Below are 18648 nucleotides of genomic sequence, written 5' to 3'. Positions count from 1 at the left end.
AACAAACACGCAGGATGTGTGTTCGTAGCGGTCGCCTTGGAATCCTGTTTTCAGGGAAAGCGTAACGCAGCGCCAGCGATGCTCGCTGCAATGTTTTTTTGCCGGATCACGGATCAGAATAAATGCACGTAACACAAATGCGGCATCGTAAGCTCGCAGTAATATTTCCGGCATGATAGGCAATCACAAACAGTTCTGGAATTCATTCTGACGAGGGGCTGAAGCACACAGCTGACGCAACCTCGCCCAGTTAGAAGCGCGGGTGGCCATCTTCTCCGTCGGCGGGCTCACCGGCCGTCCCGCTGATGACGTTAGTCCAGAGTGCGCGCCCATTGGTGGGTGCTCATGTGCCTCTGCCTCGGAGAAGTAAATGCCCCCTTTTTTCGAAAGTTGTATCCGACTATAGTACAGTGCATGAATAGGCGAACATAAGCAAACAAAAAAGGTACATATGCGAAATATTCTGCACATACTCCGATCAATAATTCAAGACTATAAATGCAGTGTTAACAAACGAGCTCATACACACACCATCCCCCCCTCCCGCCAAAAAGAAACGGGGAGCATGTATACGTGCATGCATCTTTCAGTGTGGCTTTAAGTTTTTCTCAAGTTGTTCTGCACTAATGCTTTCTCGCGTTAAGACCGGTAATTAATTCTATTCTATAATGGTTCTTGGGAAGGAGGAAAATGTAAGCGTTAATGTGCATCTGAGGTTTTCAAAAAGTACTATAATTGCTTTTCTGTAGCGTTCTACCCTGTCAGGCTATCAAATATTATTCACTATTGATACTGTTCACTATTACACCCAGGAGGTGTAATCAAAAGAAGTCTAGAAGGGTGAAGCGGTCTGCGTTGGATGCATGAAAGAAGACAAAGTGGGCTAGTGGAGAAGTGAGGACAAAGAAGTTAAAATAAAATGGCAGACGGCACCCGTCTCACTGAGATTATGTTTTTTCTACTGCAGTTGTAGTTAGGAACGCTGCATTCTACAGGTGGGGTCCTTTTATGCGACGTCATAGGTGAACATATTTGTGAGTTTTCCATCTTTAATTAACTCAGTAAAAATAAGCAAGGAATCGTGCATTTCCAGAAATTTTTGCATAACAATTAACGTTTCAGCCGCTATATTTTTTTACTATCCTTCCCTGTTGCTGTAATTTATGCTAGAGATAATGTTAGACTGTGAAATAAAGTACTTTTCTAGAAGCGTACTTCTGAAGTTGGCAAAAATATTGATGATGTTCAGACCTAAATTAAGTAATAAGGCACTCCAGATATGAAATATATGCGAAAAAGCTTGTTAAATGCACCACCCTTATATCTTGTCATCTAGAAATTTTAATTAGAGTCAATTTTGTTTGAGGCGGGAAAAGTATTTTTGAAATCAAAAAGCTATCTCACCAGTAGGCACTCCTGAACTGTGCCATCACAGGCGACAGCAGAATTCTTGCCGGACTTATGAACGGTTTATGCATAAAATATGGGCACATGCTTGTTTATGCACAGTAAATGGCAGAAAAGTATCCGTTTACACTGTTTGAATGTTGATGCCCCCCATACCTAAGTTTTACGATAATAAATTTGTGTGTTCAAAGTAAACCACGACTGCTTCGAGGTCATCGTCACGATTGGATAGTTATCCGACACGTGATATTGGGCGTGGCACTGATTCATTGTTTTGTAAGTACTACTGACCAGCAAGTTGTGAGTTATGCAAGAACCTGAATCACCGACACTCCGCACCATTGTGGCATAGAGGACAAATGTCAACAAATTTCCATTTTGCAGGCCAAAGTTTGCTTTGAGTGTCAAGTGTCATTTTCATTCTGGTGTGGACAAGCAGAGAAGAAATGAATGTGTGATTATTTTGCCTCTGCATAGGACAGCGCGAGTCCAAGTTCAAAAAGCTCACATCTATGCCGTGTTTGCCTACCTGAATGCTCCGAACCCCCCCCCCCCCCCCCCCCAAAATTAGAAGTGATGAACTGACAAACATACGTCATTAACGATGTACTTATACTGGTGTCAAGGGACACCAGTATACACCAGTTGGCTTGGAAAATAACCACAGTGTATATGCGTGCCAGAAAAATAACCGGCACCACAAATGTGTTCTGTGGTGAAGACACAGTTTGGGAGTGCCTGCCGGTGAAATTGGTTGTGGACTTTAAAAATTTTTTCTGCCCTCAAACAAAATTTACTCATATTAGAATTTCTAGATCATAAGATGAAAGGTTGGTTAGTATAGTGAGCTGTTTCGCATATTTTTATCTGGGGGGCCTTGAGGCATAATTTAGGTCTGAGCACCATCCAAAAGGGTCTTTATGCCAAATTTGAAAGCAATTCTCTAGAAAAGTACTTAATGTCTTAGTCGAATAATTATTCGTAGCAGAAGCTATAGCAGTGGGGAAAAAAAAACAGTAGGAGAGTGTTGTGGCTGAAGCCTTAACGACGTAATATGGAAGAAATTTCTGAATACGCACAATTTCTTGCTCTTTTAACTGAGCCAAATAAGCATGGAAAATGAATAAATGTGTTAACCTATAATGTCACATGAAAGAACCATGCAGTAGAATATTCTAAACTAGTACTTGTCATTCTACCTTGTTTCACACTTAATTAAAAAATATTTCACTCCAACGAACTTTTGCTTCTGTACGGGAACTTCAAAGAATGCATGCGCCACGAAACAATTTTTTATGAGAAAAATGCTTTGGTGAAACCTCATTCACACTATCACCAACAAGCCCACTTTTTTCCATGAGAGTCAACGATGGGGACCTTTGGAATCTGGGTCGTTTTGTGTAGAATAACCCAGTAGTGTATCACGGTGTGCTAAAACGTTCCATTTAAGATATTTTGTGACAGGAATCGTTACATCATGTGTCTCCTCTGAGGTCAAATTATCAGTTAGAGATTGTATAGGAAATTTTTGCTTTGTTAAAACAGGGTTTTTTGTATGTTTGGGTTGACGTAGGAATTTCAAGGGAATTAATATGGTTTTGTTAGATCCATTCGTTTATTACAAGCCATTTCATTATATAAGCAGGTTTCATAGTACTTCTAATGCTTTTGGAAATCACTTTTGTGTGCTCAAATATATTCACCTGAAAAATGTCTGCGCTCCGAGCGCTCAAACTTGAGACAGATCTTAGCCACAACTCTGGCTCTTCAATGTGCGCAGAACTCTTATCAGCAAACATACAGTCATGCATTTTGTCGCCACTAACATGCAGCTGCACCAAGGGGGGGGCTTAAGAATTTGCTTTTAAATATTGCCCAGCTTTAGAAACTCATCGAACTCCAGCAAATGTAACAACTGAAATGTGTCTGGTACGAAAAGTTTTAGATTTCCCACGGGGTAAGGTGAAGTGGGGATGGTGCACTCTGTTGTTGGCCTAGTAGAATTGCGTGTGGCATTCGTCTTATCAGCAGCATATTCATTGGACCATAATCACTTGTAACAAGGAACAGGCTTGTAGAAGAGCCTAGATTGGTCGCACAAGTGCACTGTTATCTGTATCTCAGTGTGGATGATAACACAGGTACACATAAAGCCGCTCAGTGTAGTAGTGTAAAGCAAAGGCAAACAGTGCATTGCGCTAACACATTGCTAGCAGCACTTTCCTTTGGTGTTATCAGCAGCATGCTTTCCACCTCTTGAATGGCTTAGTAAAACAGAGCACCGAGAAAGGAAGCGTGATTCTGTGTGGCGATAACGCACCATTATCTTTCAGTACACGTTGATGCTCAGGCATGCAGTAACTGTCTGCTCCTTTGACTACACGGTGGGCAGTTGGCATATCGCACCAGAAGGGAGTCAACGTGACTGTAACATGTGTTGGACGTGCAGGCATGGGCTCTGCGTCAGACCGGGTGGTCGTTACCCTGAGAGGTGCGTCAGCACAGTCGCAGCGCTCTCCGTTCAGTGTGGGAGACCGGGTGGAAGTGCTGCTTGACATCGAGTCCCTAAAGATCATGCAGGATGGGCATGGTGGATGGAATCCTAAGATGTCTGAGGTTCGTGCACTTGAATCCTTTCAACATGCGATATACCGGATGTAAAGTTCTGTGCAGCCATGTCTAAAAGTCTGGAGGGAAAAGCCTGCAAAAATTTTGTATGCAGCCTTGCACGGTTCTTTGGAGCACCTAAGCTGACTTCCTTAGTTATGTCCACGATCTCTGAACTTTGATACCCTGCAACTTGTGAGAAATATATGAAGGGTCATGTGACACTCTCCCCGACCCACCCTCGTAACCATTTTACCATCTCAAGTCTTCTCAATGCCAGGAGCAAATAAAATTTTAATACAATCTGTTAATATAGAGTGTTCTTGCTAAAGCTTCATTCCAAGTTACCATGAGATTGAAGCATGTGGGCTAGGAAACAATGCAGAAATGTAAAAAAAGAGACTTTGTGCCAATAGTAACTGCTGGCAGTTGCTTTTGTTGATGTGAGTGAGCTTGTTCGAAAAGTGTGCTGAGAAGTAAAGACTGTAGATTCCATACTATAAAAAATAATAATAATGTGAAGTATATCGAACTGTGGCTTGTAACCTTATGGTATCAAATTCATGCGCTGACCACTTTGTTAGGCTTCTCAAACCTACTTGCAACTTTCATTGGGAAGTGGGCAGGGTCCGATGTTTTGGAAGAACTGGTTCTAATTTTTAGGCAATCCTTCCCACTTTATTCATCGAACGTACAGTCCAAAAGAAGCTATTCACTGTGTGCGTAGTCTGATCGTGCTTTATCCAACTTCGAAACACCCCTTTATGCAACTTTAAAAAATGCTTTGTCTATGTGACATGACATAATGCTGCACACGGTTGCTGCAGGCACGTGCAAGCATTTGTAGAGCAGGAATGTGTTATCTGGTCATTTGTTTTGTCGTTTCTGCTTCACTCTTTTTCTACCTGTTCATCCACTTCATAGTTACAGTTTCTGCAGTGCTCCTCTTTCTGTGAGCAGTGGGGCAGGTTGTGTAACTAAAGCCCCTAAGAGCTTGCGACATGCCCTCACTTAGCATAAGTGTACAGTCGACTTGCATTAATTTAACCCTGACAGGACCGACAGAATTGATAGACTTATCCAGCTGTTCAAGATGCAGAAAAAACATCAATACACACTGCCTGACTCATTTGGCAGTATTTTCCCCGATTCTAACAGGCCCCCAAATCAAACGCACGCCCACTTTCTATGTGTTAAAAGCATAAAACTAACATAGAATTGGCAGTAAAACCATTTGTATTTCTAATAATGTAGATCTTGTTGTTTCATTTCATTTTGTGCTGTTGTTTATAATATGTATAATTGGTATAATTTTTTACTACTGCCCTGTTCATGTTATTGCTTCTTTTGTTTTTCTTTGTGCTTGTCAGAATTAACAGTATTTCGTACTTATATTCTAATGTCACATGGTGTGTGCAGAATTTGTGGTGTATTCTATTTTTCATCAGTTGCCTGTACTCCTCCACCCCCATGTGATACCCTCAGCTGTGAGGGCCTTTAAGTGTATATTGCATAAAAAAGAAGCTCCTAAACAAAGAAGTGAATGTGTACCTGATCTTTTAGCAAGAAAAATGGGCAAGGGTCAGAGGTGTGTCCAGGATAGCCTCTAACATAGGGCCCTCATCAGTGCACACAGAAAGTGCTTATCAATGCATACAGAGGGAAAAGGAGGGGTGGGGTTGTTGCAAGCTTACTGATGTCAGCCGGCACGACTCGTGGGGGCCTGGGCCTCCATGGCCTCCACTCTGGATCCACCAGTGGCATGGGTCTACTATATCTTGCACAGCATTGGCCAGCTCTCCAAGGACAGCTTTGCCGCAATACATCGGTTTTATACGGTAAAGCACTCGAACGCTGTCCGGGTGGTTTTATGTATCACGTCCGATCGGCATGGGGCAGCGAAATTTCGGCCCAATTTTTTTTTTTTTTTTTTAACATGCACACGTTAGAATTGGTTATATGCTGCAATCAGACATTGTGAGCCTAGGGTTCTCGCTTGAAAATCTTCCTAGGGCAGGCTGAAAATAGGCGTTCCTGATGCGTGTTTTGAGGTGCGTGTTAAACACACATTCGCTATCCCCTAATACTTCGTCCGCGCCTATTCGCATCAATAGCCCGCGATCAATAGTTGCAAAGTCACATTTTGCCACTTTCCAAGTGCTCTCGAACAGCTAGCGCCAGTTGTTGTGTTATTCAGCAACTATTTAGGCAGTTTCAGTTCCCATTTTCTTTTTCCGCTGTGCATGTGTTTTTAAGCGCCTGTGTAGAAAGGCTGTGGTCGGCCCAATCAGCAGTTCTAGTTTACAAGATGGCATCGGTGAGGCAAGTGGGTACTGTGCGCATGGCTCTTGCAGGGAAACGTCACATTTGTACCAATTCCAATGCATCTGTGCACGAGCGTTTGGACTTTGGAAGCAGCGCTGACGTGGAAGATCACTTCGGTTTGTCAGATTTATATACGGAGTTTCGCTTTCTTCGCCGAACCGCATTGCCGTAGAGCTAGTCACTAAGGTCAACATTTTCTTTTATATCTCAAGGAATATTTTACATAGAAAAATTATGTTTACTGGGATATTTCACTGCTTCCTTGCATTGCAAATGTATACTTTGAAATTTTTTAGAGGTTTTTCTGTGTGAAGCAGAAATGATGTTTTTATGTCAGTTTTTCTTTTTTTCTATGAAATTTTTGTTTAGATATCTTTTCTTTTTTCGAATTCTCTTTTAATAAGTGTCTTTGGGAATAGTACCAATGAAAAAAAAAATTGTTTGTAAGCTTCATGTTGTCAGTAAATTTGACCTTGCCCTTCAGTCTGCTTGCCTCCCAGTTAACTTATGTGCTAAAGAGACTACCCCGAAAGGTGTTAGTCCCAGGTTTGATCTTTGAACTAGGATGACTCTTTTTCTTCAAGTGCAAAGCTTTCTTTCTGAGGAACCTGATTGGGTTCGCTCTGTATCTTTGTGCTACTCGCAGGCGGATGCCAGTTTCCCCCTTTCATAACAAATAAACTCGCATTTGGCTTGCAGGTAATAGGAAAAATTGGCACAGTGCATCGTGTGACAGATCGAGGGGACATCAGGGTCCAGTACGAGGGTTCTAACAACCGCTGGACATTTCATCCAGACGCCCTTACAAAGGCAAGTATACCTTTAAGTTTTAAATGCTTCAAGTTGGCAAAACTTCAAGGTGGCTCATCAAACATTTTTCTGCATTGTGCCACGCTGCGTTAGCTCATCCACATCGCAGTGCTTGATGATCAAGCTACTAAGTGGCAGCATGCTTGTAGTGTAATAGTCATTAAGTTATGAAGTGACATGCTAGCATATTCTTTAAAAGCGAAAGCAAAACGCCAATTGATATGCTACTGTAAAATCAAACCTTTCTTTTCTTTCAGTGCCAGTGTCCCAGTGTACTTTCTAGCAGTGGTAAAGGCATAGGCAGTCACTTCCTGCCCACCGTCAACCTCAGGAACAAAAAAAAAGAGATAAGACTGAGAACAGATTGTATTGATTGCTTAATTGGAAGCATTCATTTTTGTTTTCTTTTTGTAAATGTTCGGAGTTGCATCTGAAATTTCTTCCTTACTGGGTTTATGGAAGGCTCATGCACAGATAGGCAAGGCTGAAGCTAGGTTTGTTCAAGAGTTTGTGAACAAAGGAAGAACTGAGTGCAAGAAAACTAATGGTATCACACCATCGTGTGCAGGACAAGCACTCCATGTGGCACAACAAGCACAACATAAGCTTGAAGGAATACTGAAATGACATTTTTGGCCTGTGATTTAGCATTGAATGAAGGTCAGAATGCTCTAAACCCTAGAAAGACACCGGCAAAAGTCTGAGAGCCCTAAATAATTAACTATTTGTAATTCACTGTTTTTATAAACCAGATTGCTTAGGTACACAGGAGGTGCATATATCATGATGTTAGGATGCACTAGCAAGCTCAGTTCCTGCGATCACCACAGCTGCCATGTGTGAGCACTGCCAAAGAAAAAATTTAGATATAAAAAGCACGTATCGCTCTGTTTATGGCCAGCATGGTCATATCTAGCCTTATGGCTATGCAATGTCGGCAAATTTTCGCAATTTTGTAACATGTCACGATGTCATAGTAACATTGGTGACACCAGGCTTTGCATTTTGAGACCAACTTTAGTATTAAAAGGGACACTAAAGGGAAACGCATCAATCAATTTAGATAGATAAAGTGTTCAAGAACTCCGCTTTCGTTGATTGATTTCCTGGCAATAGGTTGATTGTTGGCAGAGAAAGTGACTGTCACTGTTTCATTTTTGAATTTTGCACCAAAACCCCAGGACCAGTATGTGAATGTGACTTCATGGAATTCAAAGCATTTCTTCACATTTTGGCCATTGTGGCTCAGTAAAAGTTCTTGAAACTTTCCGAGTTCAGTCTTTGGCTCTTTTAGAGTGCTGTGTAGTCCAGTGTTACCAATATAAAATTAAGGAAGTGTCAAAATCCACGACGTCATAGGGAGCTTTTACGGGAATTTCGAGGTGGCACCACCCATCTTTTGTTATTGCTTCTTTTCTTGTGTACCAGGAATATTTTGGGGGATAAGAGCGGCTTTTTTGGTATTGTAGAATGGTAATTTACTAACACAGCTCACATAATCCCTTCTTTGGTATTCCTTTAAATTACAACACCATTAGGTGTTTCCCAAACTCAAAACTTTCTAAGTGTAATCTTTTTACTTGCACAAAAGGTATGATAGAGTTTCTGCAACTTCAGAAATACTATGTTTCAGCACTTCTTTGACAGTGCCTGTTCGCGGGCTAAGTTGGTTCATTGCTCGCCCTGGGGCCACTGTTGCTGTCTCTGTGATTTCTTTTGCGCAACATTTTTCTTTATTCCCTGGGGGCTAACTGTACTTTCAAATAAAATGTACACAACTTTGTTCGAGCTTCAAGCATTTGGTACTTAGGTGCGTTCTCAGTGAGGGTGCATCTGTTTTGTTGCCCAGGTCGTGATGTTTTCGGTAGGGGACATGGTGAAAATATGCGACGACCTGCACAAGCTGAAGGAGTGGCAAGTGGGCCACGGCGAGTACATAGACGCCATGAAAGCGGTAAGTAGCGCTGAAGTATTCATACTTTCTGTGAAACAAATGTTTTGGAGAGCTTCTGTGTGAGTTCAGACATGAGGCAATCCTTCAATGGTCTGTGTGGCTATACAATTTGTGAGGATTACAACAGTGAACTTTAGTGAAGCAGCTGCGCTCATGACAGGCACGTACCCAGGTTTTTTTCTTACGGGGGGGTGGTACCTTTACTAGTACATATGTGAATAGCGCCCACCAGTCGCCATAAAGACGTGTAAACCTGCAAAAGAGAAATGAAATAAGGTGTGTCTCGCAGATACACCTGTGAGGTACACCTCTCCTTTACTTAGCAAGTAAGGAACCATGTCAAATGGACTTGCAGGGGAAAGAAGCACAGGAAGAACACTGCCAAGAACAAGTAAACAAGCGAGAGTGTAAAATAAGAACTACTGTAGTAGAATACAACTTAAAAGAAACAGCAGTTGCAAACAAGGCACTCAAACTGCGTGGGGTTGTGTTACTCTGCCAGCCACTCACAGAAGCAAACAAAACGGCCGTCATGCGGCCTTTTCAAAATGGCGTCGTACTTGATACCTTCGGAGTGTCTGCTGTTCTTGAAGAGTCTTTTCATTGGTAGAAGCAGTGAGGTGAGCAACAGACATGGACAAAGTGTATGGAGTCTGAACATTTCACTCTTATTGAAAAGTCTGTGGTCCAGTTCATTTCACTGCTGAACCCTTTTTACTCATGAAACTTCAGTGCCAACTGAAGTGAAACTTGACATTAAATAGTTGCACAGAAGCAAGCATTTTATTTCAGTACAATAATGAATTAGGCTTTTGCCATTCCATTATAATAGGCGAGGGAAAACACACAAAATTATGCACTAATAATTAGATTTTTTATGGTTATTGCCTTATTTGGGTAACAGGAAAAGTTTGAAAGTACAAATTATTTACAGCGGTGGCTGGTGGTTATGAGGTTGTGGGCAGCGTTTCACTGCATGCAGATTTAAGTTTTATCCAACTATAGTAGCGTTTCTTGAATTAGCTCTGGAATAATTGTAAATATATATTTGCGGAACAATCACAGTTCTTTTGGATCCCTTGTTTACTGCTCTACCAAGTGCCAAAACAGACTCGTGTTGTTATTTGGGAAGTTGCGTAACGATGCGTGGCTGCCAGTCCCGTACAGCCGCGTAGAGCACAGGACGCTGCGGTTCTAGACGTACTGCGCCCACCGCGGAAGGTTACAAAAACACCTACATAAGCACAGCAGAGAAGTGGATATGTCAGGCGGCTTGACTGATAACTGTCGAAGCGCCATTCAAAACCCGCAGAAATATTCTCCACTTCCAGCGCCATTTACTTAATTTCTAAATAAAAAGATCTTGATTCATAAATATTTTGATAAACAATGGTTAAATTTGTTAATTTTCACTTTTCCATCTCGTTTGGCTGTTGCCTTGGCTCTCTCCCTTATTAGACCGCTTAATTTCTCAACTCCTTGCGACTCTTGTTTTCAGTTGCCAATTTTGCACCAAGAGTGCAGACGCGGTAACAGGTGTCAGTCACATTGCTTATGGGCTTAAGTGTTATTGTAGGGTTTGATGATGGACGCTGCCTCGCATTATCTTATTTTCCACCTTATCTAGCCCATATCGCGGGTATATGGTTCTGAGGATCTGCCAGCGTCTCGGCGAGCCGTCACTCGAGGAAATAATGAAACAGAAGGAAAAGTTAAATACAAATGGCGTTTTCTCTGGCTGCAACTCGTTCCACAAGCATGCAGACCAGCTGATCATGAACCGAATCCCTTTCCTGGTCCCTGGATCAGTCTTAACAAAGAAAGTTGAACTAACGAAGCAACAGCGATGCACGTAACAGTTGAATAGATGTTGACGACTGAACCCATCTCGAGTTAATCGTGCGGGCACCAAATCGATGGGAGAACTGGCCTTCACACCCCAGGAGATGCCGATAACTGCAAACATCCAAAAGGAGTGAAAAAGCCAGCAAATTATTTACTGACGAATAGCTGTCAAGTCTCAACATTAATTTGGCGGCACTTTAGGAATGTGTGTGAGGAGTGGTAGTGTGGGCAGAAAGGGGGGCCATGCCGCTTAATTTTGAGGGGGGAGAGGGTGCCGGACCCTCCCGGGCCCCCACCTGGGTACCTGCCTGGCTTATAATCTAATACTGTATTTACTCGTGTAATGATTGCGCCCCTGAATTTTGTTGTCAAAATTCTATTTTTTTCTTTTCCGTGTAGTGATCACACCCCGAATGTGCCACAGCGATATGTCATGTGCCAAGTCTAGATAATGATGATTGCGCTTACCATCTGTCGAATGCTATGCGAACGACTCTTCAAGACATACCAAGCGGTCTGCATGCACCAAACATTCTTAAGCAGATGCCCCATTTTATTCCTTTCATCACTTTCCACACTTCCATAAAAAGAAAAAGCTACAACCAAATTTGCCTTGGCTTTATTATTTGTAGGCTTTATAATGGTTGTGGTCAACAACAACAAAAAGGGCACCTTTCGATTCTTCTTGTCTGCACTCGTGGGCATGCAACAAATCGCGAGCGGCAACGATAGTGGCCACGTTTACACTGATACATTAGAAGTGTGCCCTATTCATACACCGACGCTTGTAACGCAGCTAAGATATTCGCCCACCCTTAGCGGAAACGTGCCGTATTGGGATAGCAGTTAAGACTAATGCCACAGTTTCCGCAGCATACCCGCCATGTGTTTCTATGTTGCTTGCAGCTAAGCACGGCCATCTCTGTTTCTGTCCCCTCAAAGTGGACATGGCTATGTTATTGCAGCAGACTTGCCGATATTAACGATATTATTCATTACTGATACGGAAGAAACTGTTTCAATGCGCGTAATGCACTCACGAAAAAAAAAAAAAAATTGCGTTCGGCCTGTTCAGCTTGCTCCGCCGGCCGCCATGTTTGTTTTGGTGTCCCACACTGTTACAGCGCCAGCTGCCTGTTTGTTAACCTGTTGTCATCCCGCAGCAAATGCGGAATGAAAAAAAAATGTTTCTTTTCACTGGAAATTTAACCCGCGCAATGATCTTGAATTAGCGGCAATTTTTTTTTTTATGAAGAAGTGTGATCATAATGCGAGTAGATGCGGTATGAATGAAATGATACATTGGAAGAGAAGTGCAGCTTCGTACTGTGTATTGTATGGATTTAATGAGCTGGTTCACAGCAATCCCTCTAACCCTGAATAGCACTAAAGAAATCCTTTGTCGGTGTCTCCACTGTTTTCCCTTGCTTTATTTTTCTCCGCTCATCGGGCACAGTGTAATGAGTTCACACATTATGCATACATGCCAGCAGTTGCAGTGGAAGGCAAACTAGTGAAGCTAGGCTTACAAATTGTGCTTCGTGCTGATCCCCGACCCTGGCATCACGAGTGAGATAGCTGTAAGGCCTAGAAATCGTCCGAAATATGCATGCACCAATTCGGCTCGTTGGTGTAACATTAAAAAAACTTGATTGATGGAACCGTTCAAGTTCTGTTTAGGTTCCCTGGAGCCTAGCTTGAGAACCCCTGCTCTTGTTAGCGGCGAACCATGTCCGACCAAATTGTGGTCATCTAATGCAGTGCCTTGGCAAACTTGGCAAGGTGGTCAAGCTGTACTCCGACGGTGACCTACGAGTGAGCGTGGACGGCCAGACGTGGACGTTCAACCCGCTGTGTGTAGTTCCAGTGCCCGGTTCGGCCACTGAGATCAGCAACACGATGACGGCCAACACACGAGAAGAGCATGCAAGTATGTCATTTGTTCATTTTCAAATATTTGTACAGGAACTTGCGTAACCTAAAAGGAGTAGCACTTACAACTTAAAGCTTTGTCACAGGTGGAAAGTAATGAAAAATAATGTTCTTGTGCAACTTCTACTGTGCTCTATGGTGACTCTTTTGTCACTTAATACAGTCATACCTTGTTATAACGAAATAAATTGTAATAATGCAAGTAACGAAGTGATTGTAGTAGTTCAGCTTAAATGTTCAGTTGAAATATTGAGAATGTACTGACTCAAAAGTGCAACATGAATAGCAGACATTCACAAAAGTATACCGGGCAATTTGCACATCTGAAAATGTTGAATAAACAAACAAACTTAAGATCTCATTTTAATGAGGCAAAATTTGTTTGAAAGGTATGTAACAAACTATTTCTTTTAATAACGAAATATTTATTTTATTAGTGAAAAAAAAATGAACGAGTTTTTTCTTTTTAGTTAATAATTAAACTTCACTGATCAAGTTGTGCATATCAGGCCAAAATCTGGCAGCATGCAACAATGCTAGTAACTCGTCTGGTGTGGCAGTTCAACACTCCTGCCGGCTACCTGGCCATGTTCCAAATCGACTGCACTGCCGAATTCAGTCACTATGCTTGCGTTCTACCTCTGCCGCCTCACCAACATTGCTGACTCCTGTTCTCTGTCAACACAACCAGCTGTACCTTTGTCAGAGCTTTTATACCAGGCTGTAATGAAATGCAAGCAACGGAGTGCAAGGAAATGTGGTTAGCGACGGGGGTTGATGTTTGCTAACCACAATTATATGAAGTGACAGTTAATGAAGCCAGAGAAAGCATGGGGAAAGTTAATCATTATATTTAGTTGAAACGTGGAAGTACTTATGTAAAGGGAAATAAAAGTGGACGAAAAGATAACTTGCTGAAGGTAGGGCCGAACTCGCATCTCTGCATTACGCTTGTGGTGCTCTACCTGTTAAGCCACTGTGGCACCATCTCTCTGGCCACTTTCTTGGGTGTTTGTTTACAAGAATAGCCCTGGCAGCTTGAGCCAGTACGGCTCCCGGCCAATGTGGCATGCGCTTAACCGCAGGCATCACATAGTACGTTAGCGTAGCAGCAGGCAGCTGGCCAATAAACCCTCGTATACTTTCTCATGGCGTCTTATTACCGTAGAATCTCATTGATGCGGTTCTGCATATGTCTTTCTGGATAATACACTTTATTTTATTTTTATTTCCCCCGCCAATATCCCATAGGAGCTTTGTATTTTGCAATCACATATTTTCCCTCCCCCCCCCCAAGATCGGATAATACAACAGCAGTTGTGGGCTTTTACTGGTATTTTTAAAGCTCATGGCTTTACATTCCAGTATACTAGCTAAATAATATTCCAATAATGCTACACGTCACCAGCGGTAAAGCGCTGCTGCAGCAGTGTGGGCTTACTGATGGGCGGTGTGCCGCTGATCAGTTCAGTGTGAGGAAACTGTGGCTTCTTCTTCTTTTTTTTTTTACTTCCCGAATAATTTTTCTGGTGACATTGAAAAGAAGAATGTTCAACGCTAACTGACGAGCTGTTTCAATGTTGATGAATAAAAGTGTGTTGTCTGCAGTTCGTGTGGCGTCGAAAGATGCTGCTCTCCCTAACGTGTTATGCGAGCATGCCTATTTTCATGGTTTTTGGAGCTTGCGTTAGACAATACGATTTTCGGATGGTGCATTTTATTTTCCGGTTCCTGTGAAGATTGTATCAACGGAATTCCACCGTATACATGGGAGTGCAATACGAATAAGGCATTCCACAAAATAGAAAATCCGAGTGCGGAGCAGTGGGAGAGCGTGCTCTCCAGCGGCGACCCTAGCCTCCAACGGAGGCTGGTGGATCATGCCCGACGAGCAGCCACGCTCAGTGGCGCCCTGGAATAGGGGCGCCAACCATGCAGGCCGGAGATCTTCATCAACCAATAGAAGATCAAGACATCCGGCCCGACCGCTGAATTACTCTTTCTAGGGCAATAAAGTTTACTTCCTCCTCCTCCTCCACCGTATGTCACTTCAATGAAACATACCAATTAACTTTCCCTACGCCTTCTCTGGCTTCATTGTTTGTCAGTTTGAAGCATGCTTAAGAAGCGAATGCGTTGGTTCTTTTCTGCAGACCCACTGCTCAGTCACTTGCTGGCCGAGCAGCAGAGTGACGCAGGCAGCATGGACCGCCTGGTGCGAGATGCGGCACAGGGTCACCTGGAGGTGGTGCGCGATAACCTTGCGAAACACCCAGACAAGGTGTGTGCTTTGCCAGCTTTAGTCTCTTTCAGTGATTGATGACCTGCATTTTGAAGTGGAGGTTTCTCTTTATTTGTCAAGAAAGAAAGCTGGCAGATTCCACAACCTGTGGCAATCGGTGTTATGGGAAGCAGTATGCGGGGAGCTTACCAAATTAATGAAACGACCATGAGAGCACCAAGGCATAGGCGGCTGTTTCGTGACCTATGTGACACGCATGTCATGACATTCATGTCATGACCTATCATTTATGCTCGTCATACACTCTTGTCATACTATGCCAATTGTGGCACACACCAAGTTAACGAAACGACCATGAGAGCACCAAGACTTAGGCGGCTGTTTCATGACCTTCATGGCATACATGTCATGATTTCATGTTATGACTGACCATTTATGCTCATCATACACTCTTGTCATGCCATGCCATGCCAATTTTGGTACATACCAAGTCAATGAAACGACCAAGAGAGCACCTAGACATAGGTGGCTAGATAAATAGATCGCTACTGCCAAAGTGGCAAATGTTTGCGTAGAAATGCTTTGCATTTAAAAAGAAAAAAGCAAAAATTGCCTTCATTTAAGCCCTTTGTCGAAAGTTGTGTCCAAAAGTTGGCAGCTGTGATGTTACCTGGACACCTGTGGTGCCTGCAGTATGACAAGGCTTGACCCCTGATGGAGTGCAGTGTCGTACTCTTTAACATGCTTTGGCTTTCTTGAACTGTTAACCTTTTAATACAACAAAGGGATCTATTTATTTATTTATTTATTTATAAAGTGATTGATTTGGCGATTTGTGTGTTTCACCACACAAAATGAAGACAGGTGTTACGTGAGGATCGTTTTAGTGAGGTGCTGTATATTAAATGTTTGACAATCCAGAACCCCCTGGTATGGCCCAGATTCCTTTCTTTTGTTTTCCTATTGCTTCAGGTTTCAGCACATGTGTACAGTGTATCAGTTTTTTTTTTTTAAAGCTGGATTGTGTTCCTTCCAAAATTGGCTAAATTTTGGTAGGAGGTACATGGGCACTCTGTGGTGGCAAGATTTGAACATGCTTCAATTTTTTTACTACCATGATTATTCTTGGGATTTGACTGTTCTTTTCCCAGAATGGTTTTGATTTTGGTAAAGTGGAAGCTTGGGCGAGTTGGGGATTGAATACCGACATGTCTGCAGAATGTAAAAGAAGAGAAAAGAAGAAAGGACGCAACACAGCGCCTGTGTTGGGTCCTTTCTTCTGTCCTCGTCTTTTGCACTGTTCATACATTTAGATTTTGGCCTCCCAGAGACACGTTTTTAGCATGACAAAACTTTAAATTTTTTTACTACTTTCTGCACCAACAGCTGTGCCCTCTAATTTGTTGTCTGTGTGTTAGTTGGTTCTATGAATTTAGATCTACTTGCCACAGTGACTTAGTGGCTTTCGCATTCTGCTATCGAGCACGAGGCCGCAAAGTCAATTCGTGACCTCGGCAGCTGGATTTCAAAGAGAGTGAAATGCGAAAATGCATGTATGCTTGGATATGTATGGGTGCACGTTAAGAAAACCCCAGGTGGCCAAAAAACCCACAGCCCTTAACTGCAGCATCCCTCTTTTGCAGTTTTAGAATCTTAGGCCCTGCAATTTAAGAATGCAGTGAGATCCGCAGTTCACCTGTTAACACCACTGCTGTACCCTGAACTACAGCTTTGTCCAGCCATGTCTTGAAACAACCTGTGGCAAAGAGCATTTCGTTGTGCAACATCTACTGATGTTCATACTTGTAACAGATCATGGAAGGTCTCCTGAATTCACCGTTTGTTCATGTAAACTGAGCTCCCTCTGTATTGCTTTCTCTGCTACATTTTGTACCCTTTATGGTGCATAACTTAATGGAGAGGGAAATTGGGCTAGTTGGTTTACACTAAGCATGGTCTTAAGTAGCGCTAACTTTACGAAACACAAAAACGAAGAAAGGAGACAAACGCATGCTTCTGTAGCACTTGGTGTGTCTCTCTTTTTCGTTCTTGTTTTTCGTGAAGTTAGCGCTCTTTAAGACCATGCTTACTGATACTAATTGCTTATGTGCAGTTTCTGAAGGTCGAGAAACTGTTATGTGTTAAAGTTTGCTTGAGCTGTGACAGTTCTGTGAAGACATTAATGCCTGTTTTCACAAACCGAGCTTGATTCGAAGCGTCATTTTTTTACTTCCTATGACAAGGAGTCACTAAGTAAACGCTACACATTTCCCTCTCCAGTGCATTTGAATTTAGGTGCCCAAGGCAGTCTGGTTACTAATTTTTGGCTCCAAAATTGCACAAAAGCATTATAAAAATCCAGTGACCATGTTAATCAATGAGGAACACTGTCCTTCACATTCTGAATTTGCGGAGAAGCACTGTGTGTTGGACGAACATTCTAGAACACAGACGTAAGACACGTAGTTGTGTACAAGGCTTCAAGGTCACAAAAAGTAACCGAGTAGCACATGGGGGCTAAAATGTCTTGCATCTACTGCTCAAAACACAATGAAAATAAACTGCTAAAAGCACGAGCTCTTCCTCTCTCCCTTCTAAACCGCCGTGCTGCATGCCTCGCCCCACAGGTGAACCAGAAGAGTTCGGGCAAGACAGCCTTGCAAGTGTCGAGCCACCAAGGCCATCGAGAGATTGTTGAGCTATTGCTACAGTGCGATGCCTCAGTGGATGCCCAGGACGACGATGGAGACACCGCACTGCATTACGCTGCATTTGGGTAAGGTCTTACCTCCCTTCTAGCGTTCCTATCACACACCAAATTCAACAACCAATGTATCCAAAGGAGATCAAAATCCGAGAGCCTCTTTTGGCTCTAGTGTTGCTGGCTAGAAATAAAACAACCTGGTTGTCTAGACCCCGAAAAGAAATTTAATATCCGCAATACGAGCACCTAAAATCCACTGAAAACCTCCTAAATGCAGACAACAATCAGAATCACTTTCAAAACATGTTTTGTTGCATTTACATGAAACAGAGTTGAAAAAAAGTTACACAAAGCAGAACACTTCACTTATTTATTTCTCAACCATAACGGGATAAAAATATAAATTACCAATATCAATAAGCACATTTTTGTGTGACTGTAGAGTGTGGAAACATACTGTGAAACGAAACTAAAGAAAAGGTGCTTCTGTGAACTACAGTTACTGGCCAGAAGTCAAGTTGAACTACCAGGTAGTGATTAGATTATTGAAAAACATTCTCTGCTTTATCTTGGTATGGTCACATGTCCTCTGTGTCTATTTGTTCGCTGGCGTGATTGGGTCTAGGATCTGTGCCATCACTGACCGCGTAGAACTCCATCGTGCCGATCTTGTGAACAATGTGCTCAGAAAGCTCGTATAACTGAAGTGGCATTTGCAATTTCTTCGGAGACTAGTCCACACAGTAAGGATGGCATTTGTCATCTGAGCGTCAGTCACATTCAGATGGCTGAAAATATGCTCAACACACGTGTTGGACCACA

General features: G+C 42.6%; 1 protein-coding gene across 8 annotated transcripts in view; it reads left to right on the top strand.

Annotated features, from left to right (window-relative positions):
• The window catches only part of mib2 (E3 ubiquitin-protein ligase mind bomb 2), a 92443-nt gene that overhangs the window by 35572 nt on the left and 38223 nt on the right, over nucleotides 1-18648 (top strand). For all 8 annotated transcript variants that reach the window (XM_075685681.1, XM_075685682.1, XM_075685679.1 and 5 more), the window contains 6 exons: nucleotides 3857-4023; nucleotides 7039-7149; nucleotides 8999-9103; nucleotides 12710-12878; nucleotides 15034-15161; nucleotides 17750-17898. In XM_075685681.1, coding sequence (XP_075541796.1) covers nucleotides 3857-4023; nucleotides 7039-7149; nucleotides 8999-9103; nucleotides 12710-12878; nucleotides 15034-15161; nucleotides 17750-17898 — 829 coding nt within the window. The remainder of the gene's footprint in view (nucleotides 1-3856; nucleotides 4024-7038; nucleotides 7150-8998; nucleotides 9104-12709; nucleotides 12879-15033; nucleotides 15162-17749; nucleotides 17899-18648) is intronic.

This window comes from Dermacentor variabilis, chromosome 3 (genome assembly GCF_050947875.1).
Source record: "Dermacentor variabilis isolate Ectoservices chromosome 3, ASM5094787v1, whole genome shotgun sequence".
Classification (NCBI taxonomy): domain Eukaryota; kingdom Metazoa; phylum Arthropoda; class Arachnida; order Ixodida; family Ixodidae; genus Dermacentor; species Dermacentor variabilis.
Note: the sequence above shows the minus strand (reverse complement) of the source record. Positions and strands in the feature narration are given on the sequence as shown.